The sequence below is a fragment of the Gopherus evgoodei genome, chromosome 4, assembly GCF_007399415.2.
Source record: "Gopherus evgoodei ecotype Sinaloan lineage chromosome 4, rGopEvg1_v1.p, whole genome shotgun sequence".
In the NCBI taxonomy this organism is placed as follows: Eukaryota; Metazoa; Chordata; order Testudines; family Testudinidae; genus Gopherus; species Gopherus evgoodei.
Window position 1 is genome coordinate 131,363,933 of NC_044325.1, and position 12,673 is coordinate 131,376,605.

Here is a 12,673-nt window from a genome sequence, read left to right on the forward strand (position 1 = left end):
TCATGGGCCATCTTTGCTTCTCCTCTGGGACTTGCTGCTTCTGTCTGCCCCCACCACCCCTGCCATGTGAACTAGGGATAAATTGCTGATGTGATGCTGTGTCAACACTGGCAGCATAAGGTGTGACTCTGGCATGTGGAGGCTTGAGTCTGGGTGTGACTAGGAAACTTTCCTGGTCTGGTAACCTCTTTCACTATTACACTGTGGGCACTATCTGATTGCCCAGCTGTATCATCTGTCTGTCTTGCAGATACTGGGTGTGGCACAATCTACACCTCAGACGATCGAGGCCTCATATACTCCAAGTCCCTCGAACGGCATCTCTACACTGGCATTGGGAGTGAAACTGACTTCACCAATGTGACCTCACTGCGGGGCGTCTATATCGCCAGCGTGCTCTCTGAAGGCAAGCACTCGCTCTTGGGGGATGGGCTGCACCCAGCAGGACGGTTGTGGTAGAGCAAAACCCTCAGCCTCAGCATCGGGGAAGGGCCTGGGCTAAAGCTTCAGTCAAGGCAGAACCTTTCTCTTGAATGCTCCTCCCTGTTCCTGGGGGGCGCGATTCCCCCGGGGTCTGCACCAGGTCTCGGGAATGCCTTGGGGCACACCGAGGCCCAGGAAGGATGAGGTGGATCTCTGCTGTCCTTTGCCTGCTCCTGTTTGAGTCCAACCCTTATTCTCTCTGCAGGGCTCACTTGGGCCTGGCTTACAGGACTGGATAGCGTGCAGTCCTTGCTCATGTGAGTAGCCCCATTGGAGTCAGTGGGCTGGTCCTGCTTCCATTGGTGCTGGTGGGCCTGCTCACAGGAGTAAAGTAGTGGCTGGCTCCTGGATGCAAAACTTTCACATGAGTCTCCCGCAGGGCTTGAAATGGCCACGTTTGGGTTCAGCCTGGAGGTCTTCAGGAAAGAGCCTGAGTTGGCTTCCAAAAGCCTGGACAAATTTATTCTGGCTGGGGGAGGGAGCGAGAACTAGACCACAGGACTCTACTCATTGAGCTTGAAAGCATCAGGTTGTTGGCAGAGCCCGGCTGGGGTTCTGTGCTGCTCGGCAGGCTATGGCACTATGCAGGCACACCTGGGGGCGTCGCTGGCAGGAAACACAGTGCTCTCACTGCCGTGTCTGAATTTGCAACTGAAGTGGTGCAGTGAAGGGAGGCAAGTAGTCCATGGCAGTAGGAGCTAATATGGTGAATGGTGCTAACTGCCATGCAGGTCCATTCTGCCTTCTAAGGCAGAGCAGGGAGGGAGCCTGGCTGGCTTAATAATGATTTTAAAAAATCCTTGAAACTTGCTTGCTCCTCCTTTTCCTGCAAGGATGGTTCTTGGCCTCCACTGTCTCCTGGACAGCCTGCTGGTGTAACTTGGGAGCTTGCTAATTGCCCATTATTGAACTATTAGCCTGAACCAGTCCTTGGGGTCCTACTAGTCCTTGAAGTCCTGAACTGGAACAGTCTCAGTGCAGTGATTGCAGCTGGAGAGACACTGCCTCAGTGCAGTCTAGCAGGAGCTCTCTACACTGGGAAAACGGTGCAGTAGAAATATACATGGGTCAGCTGCCAGGGAGTAATCGACTCATCACCTTCTGCTGCAGCCAGGCTGCCTGTTTCACGGGGGTGGGATGTAGGCTAGATGGACCGGGACAAGGGTCCCGTCAGACTGTATTGCTGTCTCCAACGGGAGGGCTGAGTTGGAGTGAGCTGAGTGGAATAAAAAACACCGAGGGTTTCACACCACGTGTTTCCCTCCCCCCCCAGACCGTTCCATCCAGTCGGTGATCACGTTCGACCAAGGTGGTGAGTGGCTGCCACTGAGGATGCCTGTCAACGCTAAGTGTAACTCCACAGCAAAGAACAAGGAGGAGGTGTGTCTGTCTGGGGTCCCAGGGCAGCCAGGCTCAGGTGTGGGGCACTGCCATGTGTCGGGACGCAGGCAGGGCAGACATGGCCCCATAGTTCATTTTTTGTAAGCAATCTTTTAGTTAAGACCACTGCATCTTCCCATGTGCAAGTCCAAGGGGACCTATTCTCGTGGCAGGGCTAGTGGCCCAGACACTGCAGCATCAGGCCTGCGTGCGGCGACTGCTCAGTTTATTCCCATCCTGCAGCGTGAGTGAGATGCGTAATAAAGTGAAGTTCAATAGTGACACCAGCCAAGACTTCACAATGTGTTAATCCAGGCTTTTGTGGAGTATCTTTGGGGGCAGACAGCAGCCTGTCCTGTGTGATTGGTCTGTGCCTCGCACAACATGGAAATGGCAGAAGTGGGTAAAGGTCCCTGGCCCTACATTAGTTGAGTGGCCCAAGGTGGGCACAAACCTGAGCTGGGCTTTGCTGAGATGCTGGTGGGAACATTCCAGAAGGACCCCCCCACCCCAATGTGTCATCTTGTTTCCTAACCTGGATTCTCTGGTGTTGTTCACAGTGTAGTCTTTACATCTATGCATTGTACGGCATCTCCCTGAATCACAACGTGCCCATGCTGCCTCTGTCCGAGCCCAATGTGGTGGGAATAGTCATCGCTCACGGTAACGAACCCAACTGCTACCAACACAGGGAGAGGGCAAGTGGAGGGGTATGTGGGCAGGACAGAGGGGACTCTCAGAATCCATCCTCTGGGCCTTGGGCTGGCAAGTGACAGGTTTAATCCATTTGGGGTGAGTTGCTCGTTCCTACAGAGCAAGGCTGGGGGGGCAAGGGAAGGTCAGAGGAAATAAGTCTGTCTGCCCCCGAGGAAGGGACACTTCCTGCACTTGCTCTAATCCCCGTGGTGTTGGGCCCTGGGTTGCAGGCAGCGTGGGGGATGCCGGCCCTGTGGTGAGCCCAGACGTTTACATATCTGATGATGGGGGCTACACTTGGACATGGGTGCTGGAAGGACCCCATCACTACGCCATCCTGGACTCCGGGGGCATCATCGTAGCCATTGAGCACAGCCTCGAGCCGATCAATGTGATTAAGTAAGCCTGAGCTCCACTTACTGAAGGGGATGCGGTGGGGGGTGGGTCTGTTCTCCGGTTCCTGGAGGCTCTGGTGAGCTGTAAGCAGAGCTCTGTCCACATAGATTGGTGCTGAGGGAGAAACCAGGCTGCTGTCACTGTTGGGATTTCTCCTCCCCCCTTGTTCTGCAGCTGCTCAAAGGCTCTTCTATGGGAGTGGGACTGTTCAGAGTGGAAGGAGCCCTCTCCTTTGGCAGATACTGCTTTGTGCTTAGCGTTCTGTCGGTAAGCTCCCCCTTCTGGGCATTCACTCCTGTGCACAAGCCAAGCTGCTTGGCCTGTGCTGTCTTTCCACACCTCTTCGCCTTTGAACGTAACGGGGTCACAGAAGGTTCCACCTGGTCTCTCCTTGGTTGTGACCCAGGCTCCTCACTGTAACCCTTTTCTGTCTAGGTTCTCGATGGATGAAGGTCAGTGCTGGCACAAGTACACTTTCTCCAAGGAGCCCATTTACTTCACCGGGCTGGCGTCGGAGCCAGGAGCCAGATCTATGAACGTCAGCCTCTGGGGCTACAGAGACTCTGTCTTGCCCCGCAAGTGGGTCTCCTACACCATTGACTTCAGTCATCTTCTCAGCAGGAACTGTGAGCTTCTCTTGCTTCCTTCCTTTCCATGCAGAGATGGGGGTGCAGAAGGGCTGAGGGGCAAAGTGGGGGAGCAATCTGAATAGATGAGTAAGGATGCATTAGGACTGAGAGATACAGATTGGTTTCAGCTCCCATAACAGTGGAACATCTGCTCCAGAGAGGCTGCTGTAAAGTGCCTTTCTAGACTGCACACATCACACTGCTGCTCCCTTTCACACCTGGGCATGCTTGTGGCATTTCACGCAGGAATCCAAATTGAGCTGCAGCAATTGGAATCCCCCTACCCCAGATTTCCTACGGTTTGGTCCCATCTAGAATCATAGGGTTAGAAGAGACTGCAAAGTTCAGCTAATCCAGCCCCTGCCAAGATGCAGGACTTGTTGTTGTGTCTAACCCAGGGGTGGACAAACTACGGCCTGGGGGCCGCATCCAGCCCTTCAGATGCTTTAATCTGGCCCTTGAGCTCCTGCTAGGGAGCAGGGTCTGGGGCTGCCCTGCTCCGTGCATGCTGTGGCTCTGCGCAGCTCCCGGAAGCAGCGGCATGGCCCTGCCCCACTCCGGCTCCTACACGTAGGGGCAGCCAGGGGGCTCTGCATGCTGCCCCTACCCCAAGCGCTGCCCCCACATCTCCCATTGGCCAGCAACCACAGCCAATGGGAGCTGCAGGGGCGGTAACTGTGGACGAGGCAGCATGCAGAGCTGCCTGGTCATGCTGCCGCATAAGAGCTGGAGAGAGGACATGCTGCTGCTTCTGGGAGGAGCTTGAAGTAAATGCCACCCAGAGCCTGCACCCCAATCCCCTCCAGTGCCCCAATCCCCAGCCCTGATCCCCCTCCCTCACACTGAACTCCTCATTTCTGGCCCAACCCCAGAGCCCGCACCTCCAGCTGGAGCCCTCACCCCCTCCCGCACCCCCACCCCCAATTTCGTGAGCATTCATGGCCCGCCATACAATTTCCATACCCAGATGTGGCCCTTGGTCCAAAAAGTTTGCCCACCCCTGGTCTAACCTACCCCAGACAGATGGCTTCAGCCTCCTTTTGAAAACCTCCAGTGAAGGAGCTTCCAAAAGCTCCCTAGGCATCTGTCCCATTGCCCTGTTGTTTTTACAGTCAGGGAGCTTTTCCTGAGGTTTAATCTAAATCTGCTGTGCTGTCGTTTGACCCCAGCGCCTCTTGTCCTGCCCTCTGTGGCAAGAGAGAACAACTTTTCTTCCAAGTATCTGAAAACCATTATCAAGTCCCCCCCTTAATCTCCTGTTTTCCATACTACACATAGCCAGTTCCTTCAGCCTTTGTTTGTATGGCTGTGTTCCATCCCTCTGATCATCTCTGTTACTCGCCTCTGGATCCTTTCCAGTTTCTCTACATCCTTTCTAAACATTGGTGACCAAAACTGGACACCGTACTCCAGCTGAGGCCAAACCAGCGCTGAGTAGAGCAGTACTATCATAGAATCTCAGGGTTGGAAGGGACCTCAGGAGGTCTTCTAGTCCAACCACCTGCTCAAAGCAGGACCAGTCCCCAACTAAATAATCCCAGCCAGGGCTTTGTCAAGCCTGACCTTAAAAACCTCTAAGGAGGGAGATTCTACCACCTCCCTAGGGATCCCATTCCGGTGCTTCACCACCCTCCTAGTGAAGAAGTTTTTCCTAATATAGAACCTAAACCTCCCCCACTTCAACTTGAGACCATTACTCCTTGTTCTGTCATCAGGTACCACTGAGAACAGTCTAGATCCATCCATTTTGGAACCCCTTTTCAGGTAGTTGAAAGCAGCTATCAAATCCCCCCTCATTCTTCCCTTCTGCAGACTAAACAATCCCAGTTCCCTCTGCCTCTCCTCATAAGTCACGTGCTCTAGCCTCCTAATAATTTTTGTTACCCTCTGCTGGACTCTTTCCAATTTTTCCACATCCTTTTTGTAGTGTGGGGCCCAAAACTGGACACAGTACTCCAGGTGAGGCCTCACCAATGCCGAATAGAGGGGAATGATCACGTCCTTCGATCTGCTGGCAATGCCCCTACTTATACAGCCCAAAATGCCATTAGCCTTCTTGGCAACAAGGGCACACTGCTGACTCATATCCAGCTTCTCAACCACTGTAACCCCTAGGTCCTTTCCTGCAGAACTGCTTCCTAGCCATACGGTCCCTAGTCTGTAGCAGTGCATGGGATTCTTCCATCCTAAGTGCAGGACTCTGCACTTGTCCTTGTTGAACCTCATCAGGTTTCTTTTGTCCCAATCCTCTAATTTGTCTAGGTCCCTCTGTATCCTATCCCTACCCTCCAGTGTATCTACCACTCCTCCCAGTTTAGTGTCATCTGCAAACTTGCTGAGGGTGCAGTCCATGCCATCCTCCGGATCATTAATGAAGATATTGAACAAAACTGGCCCTAGGACCGACCTTTGGGGCATTTCACTTGATACCAGCTGCCAACTAGACATGGAGCTCAACTACCCGTTGAGTTCAACGGTCTAGCCAGCTTTCTATCCACCTTATAGTCCAATCATCCAGCCCATACTTCCTTAACTTGCTGGCAAGAATACTGTGGAAGACCGTGTACCCGAGACTCGCCGGGGCTCGACCCTCCCGGATGAGGAGGGGAGCCACACTGGCTTTGACTTGTCGTCTGAGAGTCTCGGTTCTCGGAACTGTCGCCCACTGCCCGGGTAGCTCGGTCCCTGTGGATAGGACCGAGCAGTGGCAGTCAAAGGGGGCCCAGCCCTAGGTTCGGGCGGGCACCAAATACACTGTTCTCTCAGCTCCAGTCCTTTGGTTCAGGGGCGGGCTGGCAGGAGTGCGGGTTGCTCGGGCCCTTTGGGACAGGACCGAGCAGTGGCACAGTCAAAGGGGGCCCAGCCCTTGGTTCGGGCGGGGCACCAAACACACAGTTATCCTAGCTCCGGCCCTTTGGTTCAGGGGCAGGCTGGCAGGAGTGCGGGTTGCTCGGGCTCTTTGGGACAGGACCAAGCAGTGGCACAGTCAAAGGGGGCCCAGTCCTTGGTTCGGGCGGGGCACCAAACACACAATTCAGTTTAGCTGGCCTCTTCAGGCCGGGGGAGGGGGATTCACCCCGACCACTTCCGTGATGCAGTTAGTGGCTGCGAATGCAGGGGCAGCATACAACAGAACTTGCTTTTCACCCACTTCTGCGCTGCCCTCCTTCAGTAAAAGTCTTCGCTCCCAAAGCGTGACCAAAGCTGTGCTGGCCCCAGGAGCCTGGGCACAGCCTTGGGTTTCAGCTTGGTGTGGAGAACATGGAGGTGTAGGGGGCTTTGTTCTAATGGGCTCGCCTCTGGCTAGTGGTTAGAGCAGGCGGCTGGGCAAGTTGTGGTGTGACCTCGGGCAAGGCCCAGACCCCTCAGTAAAACAGGCCTGGTTCAGAAAGCTGCAGGGATGCTGCACAGCCCCTCTGAGAGCCTCTACTGGACACTGCCATGGTAACATCTTGGGCACTTAGTTGTCCTGAGGGTTGTGTAAATGAGAGGAGCCTTCTGCACTTGGTGCCGAGCTCTGAATCTTCCCAACGTGCTAGATCTCACGGCTCCTCTGAGGCGGGTGCGATAGGGAGTGACACACCCACTGCCACCAGAGCCTGGATAGAAATCAGGGGTTTCTGGAGTTAATCTCATGCACGATCCTGTAACTTCCCAGTGAGATGAGGGGGTAGCTCCCATAGGCTACTTGGGAACCGGGGTTCCCTACCAGTGTCCCAAGGCCCACTGGCAGCAAATAACTTCACCAGGCGGATGTTGCTAGGGTTTTTCAGGGCAGATTTTAGTGTTGATGGAAAGGAATGTGGTTGTTGCTGGCTAGAGCAGGTGGTGTAAAATCCTTCCCCCTTCTCCCAGTGCCCCCAGGTATTACCCATTACTGCCTCTCCTGCGGGCGGGCAGACTGTCCTGCTTCATTGTGCCACACTCCTTTTCTTGCTTTCAGCCCCGTGAGCTGTAGCTCTAGGGTTGGCAGCTGTTGCCTAGGGTCAGTTCCTGTCTTCTCGATTATATTGTCTCGTGCCTGGAGTCTGATCACCTTTCTCCTCTCGTAGGTGAGGACGACGACTATACTATCTGGCTGGCTCACTCCAGCGAGCCCGGCAGCCGCACTGATGGCTGCGTTCTGGGCTATAAGGAGCAGTACCTGCGTCTCCGCAAGTCATCTGTCTGTCAGAATGGCCGGGATTACGTGATGATGAAGCAGCCATCGGTCTGCCCATGCACACTGGAGGACTACCTCTGGTATGGCGAGCAAAGGCTCGCCCCCCTTGTGTGGCAAGGGGGCTGGCATAGTTGGGCAAGGGGTGATGGCTACTCTGCTAAGGTTATTAGAGTGGCACTCTCGTCTGGCGCTCAGGTGGTGGCATAGGAGCTGCCTTTGTGCTGGACCCGCTCGCGTGGATCATCTAGCCTGGTCGGCATGTAGGGTTTGTCAGAGCATCGCCCAGCGAGTCAGGGATCCCACACCTAGTGCCTGGCAAAGGCAAACCTGCTCAGAGTGCACCACACATGGTGCCATGCGTAACTTGGAGATGGGGGGACCTCTAACCAGACCCTGACTTCCCTACGGTGTATGTGGGAGTGCCAAGAGCTCACCCGCAGGCCTAGCACAGCCTGTATCCGCTTGGCTAGAAAAGTCCACTTCAGGTGCTCCAGGACTGTCTGTGTGACAGTGCTCTAGCCAGCTAGGTGAAGTTCACCCCTGAGCCATCACTCAGTGTGTCGCTCATGCCCGTCTCTGCTTTTTGTCCTTGCGCTGCAGTGATTTTGGCTATTTCCGCCCTGAAAACCAGTCTGTCTGCGTGGAGCAGCCGGAGCTGAAGGGCCACGACCTGGAGTTCTGTCTCTATGGCAGGCAGGAGCTACTGACGACTAGTGGGTAAAGTGGCTTTTTAACAGGGATTCGCTCAGCAAACCCTGGCCCTGGGAGCAGGGGGATAGATTTTGCTGCTGCCAGTGGGTAGGGCTACAGGGTGGGAATTAGGAGGACCTGGGTTCTGTGCCAGGCTGTCTCACCAATTCCTCCTCTGAGCAACGATGGTACTTCCCAGCCTGGCCCCAGGGTTTTGGGAAAAGTGCAGCTGTAGCATACTCAAGTGGGAAACTGCCCTTCTGGTCCTGGGAGACCAGTGCTGGGCACACAGAATGGATGTGGATACCCGTGCTGCTGGCCCTGTGCTGTTTGTGGGGGCATTCGGTCATGGAGCCAGACCTCAGGGGAGCCTGCCCAGCTTCAGGAGGCCGTTCCTCTGGCCTCCTGGCAGGATGGGGCTGGAGATCTCCCAGCAGGTCTGGGCGTAGCTTTTGGATCCTAGCTAGGAAACCACATTGCTCTCCACACTTTTTGCCTTCCCAGGGTGGGGGTGTGGGGTTTGATGTCTCCAGGAATGGCCAGACAATCTCTGAGCTGTCCTGGGAAGCTCCCTCCTGATCATCAGGCCCTGCAGGTGCTTTCTTCCCTGACATTCCAGGTATCGTAAGATCCCGGGAGACAAATGTAGCGGTGGGAAGAGTCCGAGCCGTGAGGTGATGGACCTGAAGAGGAAATGTACAAGCAACTTGTTGACCCCCAGCCAGCCGGTAGGTGATAGCAAACATGTGGGGAGCCAGCCAATACCAGGGCGTGAAGTGCTTGGGACCCTTGGGGGTGTAAGGTTCTTGTACAAACGCCAGGAACTGGCGCAGTTTTGGTTTAAATTTCATGTTTTGTGAATTTAGCAAAACTTCCTTCTCTCTCTCTCTCTCTCTCTCTGCAGTCCGCTGCCTCCAGCTCCGCTCCCATAATCCTGGCAGTCGCGGGCGTAATGCTCCTCACCATCATAGCTGGAGTCCTGATCATTAAGAAATACGTCTGCGGGGGCAGGTGAGGTTTGGGAGGGGTTTCACATGCAGTCGCTGTGGCTGAAGTATTACACATCTCATAGATTTTAAAGCCAGAAGGGGCCATCGTGATCATCTAGTCTGACCTCGTGCACGTCACAGGCCACAGAACCTCACTCACTCACTCCTGTAGCAGACCCCTAACCTCTGGCTGAGTTACTGAAGTCCTGAAATCATAGTTTAAAGCCGTCAGGTTACAGAGAATCCACCATTGACTCTAGTTTAAACCTGCAAGTGACTCATGCCCCATGCTGTAGAAGAAGGTGAAAAAAACCCAGGGTTTCTGGCAGTCTGAGCTGGGGGAAAATTCCCTCCCAACCTGAAATCTGGTGATTAGCTAGACCCTGAGCATGCGGGCAAGACCCAGCAGCCAGACACCTGGGCAGGAATTCTCTGTAGTAACTTGGAGCCCTTCCCATCCAGTGTCCCGTGACCAGTCATTGGGGTTTTTGCTACTGGCCGTCGCTGCTGGGCCACATGCTGTTGTAAGCAGTCTCATCGTACCGTCTCCTCTGTAAACTTATCAGGCTCAGGCTTGAAGCCAGGTAGGTTTTCTGCCCCCTCAGCAGATACGGCCATGCTGGAATCCAAGGTGTACATGCAGCACCCTGGCTAAAAGTAGCAGTGTAGCCCAGTGGCACAGCTCTGGCACAGGCTGTCCGAGATCCCAGGCACCTGCTCGTGTTACTAGTGGTTGTACCTCAGACTGCGGCGTAGGTATATCCTGAGGTGGCTCTGAAATCTACCAGCTTCAGTTAAGTGAAGGTCATTGATGGTTAGCAGCTCCTGAATCCTTCCCACAGTCGCTAACCATTCCACTGCAGAGTACGGGGCATCTTAAAGGCCTGGAAGTCTTCCCCCAGTTCTGGCTGCATTAGAAGGTCTTGTTGTTTGACATGCCAGAGGTGCAATAGACAGCATGGCATGGCCCTGACTCCCGTGTCTGCTCCATCCCCAGGTTCCTGGTCCATCGCTATTCTGTCCTGCAGCAGCACGCAGAGGCGAATGGAGTGGAAGGGGCTGAAGCTCTGGATGCAGCCAGCCCTGCTAATAAAAGGGGCTACCATGACGATTCTGATGAGGTAGGTGATTGGAGGGTGATGCAGATGCAGCAGAGACCAGTGCCTGAGCATGGCATGTCCTCCTCGGTGTCCTGGGGAGCCAGGGCTTGAGTTGGACACTGGAAGGATGGGGTTAAGAATGGCTGCTGCTCCCATGCAAGGAGGGGACTGAATGTCAGGGCCATCTGAAACTGCCCCTTTATTTGAGCAGCTCTGGTGGAGTGCAGACCACAGGCACCGGCAACAGGAGCGTAGGGCTGCCGCTGGAGAACCTGCCTCCCACTCAGTGTCATCCCCAGGCTGCAGAAGGCCAGGCCGGTCATGAATGTAGGCCCTGAGCCGCTCCAGCCGAAGGAGCCTTTGGGGGGCTGAGTGGGCAGGCCAGTGGGTTCTGAATGGGGCAGCTGATGGGCTGCAAACATATTTGAGCCTGGAATGTCTTCAGTGGCTTGGAGAACACTTGATCTAGGGTTTCCCATTCAGCCTTGGCAGGGCGGGCTAGTTCCCAAGTGTCTCTGAAAGCCACCCCCGTGTGGCTGAACGGCCTGCGTGAAATAAGTCAGTCCCAATCCCGTTCCTAGGTGGTGTGTCCGAAAGAATAGCGCAGCGGGCCCCTGTGCCGGCTGGCTGAGCCCCGGACACTGCCCCCGCCCCCATGTCCTTAGCCCTCTGGGCCAGGAACTGCATGGTACATGTGAGAAGCTTGCACTGCAGTGATGCCTGTCCTGTCAATAACAGGACTTCAGTCTTGGGGCTGTTAGGCAGAAGAGTGGGCTTGTGCTGTCCTGGTGGCTTTGGCCACCATCCTAGCTATCACGCAGGGTGAGATTTTCACGTAGTGCTGAGTTCCCAGGGGCCCCGTGGCTTCCTGAGCATGAGGGGACGGCAGCAGGCGTGGTGTCCTGTTCTCTCCCATTCCCAGGGCAGGAGGGGAGTGATCCTGGGCTGGGATCTGACCGAGATGGGGGAGGCTCTGGCGCTGTCTGCCCTGAGGGGTGAGCACTCGTGTTCTCTCCTCAGGACCTCCTGGAGTAGGGGCACGTTGCTGCTCTCTGGCACTGGACAAGTGGGTTTGGACGCTGCCACGGATCTGCAGAACAGCAAACACCTCCTCCAGCCCACGCTTTTCCGCAGTGGCTGCCCGTCCCCTTTCCGAGGGACTCCACTTTCCTGTCGCTTCCCTTGAGACTGTCCAGAGCCAGCTGCGCTGCAGACCCAGGGAGGAGACAGGGAGCTGCTGCAGCAACCTGGCGGCCCAGAGGCCAAGGGGGAGGGCAGGGGCATAATTTAACTTTATTTTAATGAGATTTCTTTCCAGCTGTTTGTTTTTTAAGGAAGACTAAATAGGAAGGTGAAACCAGCATTTCACTAAGCGCTAACCATGACGAAGGTGCAATTCATCCTGCTGCAGAGAGAATGCTCTTAACTCCAGAGTCACCCCTTGGGGGCTCATCTCTGCCTCAGCATGGCCTCAGCTGGGCAAAGCTGCTGGTGGCACTGGCCTATCCCCACCACTTCACCTAGCATGGGCAGGCCTTGGGCCCCCTGCCAGGACGGCATGTCGCTTAGCCAGGACCCTGCAGGGCCACAGGCCAAAAATGAGAAGTGATTGGATGAAAAGCGTGGCACGTCAAGTGGAGTTCATCTACGTGCCAGGAGTAACTGCTGTGACTGGCCCTTGTGGAATCAAAGCACTGAACTGGGAAAGCACCATGTCTGCAAACACTGGCAACAGCAGCAGGGGAGGGAAAGGGGTTATTTTTAGTTCTAGGAATAAGTGCAGCAGAAAGCTCGGAGGAATAAATCTCCTGGTTGTTGATGTGTTCTTCAGGGTGGTGGGAAGCATGTTCCAGGTGGAGCTGTGCCCTGAAATGCCAGTGCTCTGGCGAAGAGCCTCATGGCTTCATTTAAGGGGGCAGAAGCAGGGCCAGCACTTCCATTTAGGCGACCTAGGTGGTCGCCTAGGGTGCCAGGATTTGGGAGGGCAGCAATTCGGGGGCAGGGGGTCCTTCCACGCTCCATGTCTTCGGCGGCGGGGGGTCCTTCCGTGCTCCAGGACCCACCGCTGAAGTGCCCTGAGGACTGGGAGTGTGGAAGGACACCCCCCCCCCCACTGCTGAAATGCCGCCGACCAGGAGTGCTGAAGGA

The 12,673-nt window shown here is 55.2% G+C and overlaps 1 protein-coding gene across 1 annotated transcript in view; it reads left to right on the top strand.

Annotated features, from left to right (window-relative positions):
- SORT1 (sortilin 1) overlaps positions 1–12,507 on the top strand; it is a 37,196-nt gene extending 24,689 nt beyond the window's left edge. The window contains exons 10-20 of the mRNA XM_030561097.1: positions 251–406; positions 1,757–1,863; positions 2,424–2,526; positions 2,790–2,958; positions 3,391–3,581; positions 7,637–7,826; positions 8,347–8,463; positions 9,056–9,164; positions 9,341–9,447; positions 10,423–10,546; positions 11,546–12,507. Coding sequence (XP_030416957.1) covers positions 251–406; positions 1,757–1,863; positions 2,424–2,526; positions 2,790–2,958; positions 3,391–3,581; positions 7,637–7,826; positions 8,347–8,463; positions 9,056–9,164; positions 9,341–9,447; positions 10,423–10,546; positions 11,546–11,560 — 1,388 coding nt within the window. The 3' untranslated portion in view covers positions 11,561–12,507. The remainder of the gene's footprint in view (positions 1–250; positions 407–1,756; positions 1,864–2,423; positions 2,527–2,789; positions 2,959–3,390; positions 3,582–7,636; positions 7,827–8,346; positions 8,464–9,055; positions 9,165–9,340; positions 9,448–10,422; positions 10,547–11,545) is intronic.
- Positions 12,508–12,673: the final 166 nt, after the last annotated feature.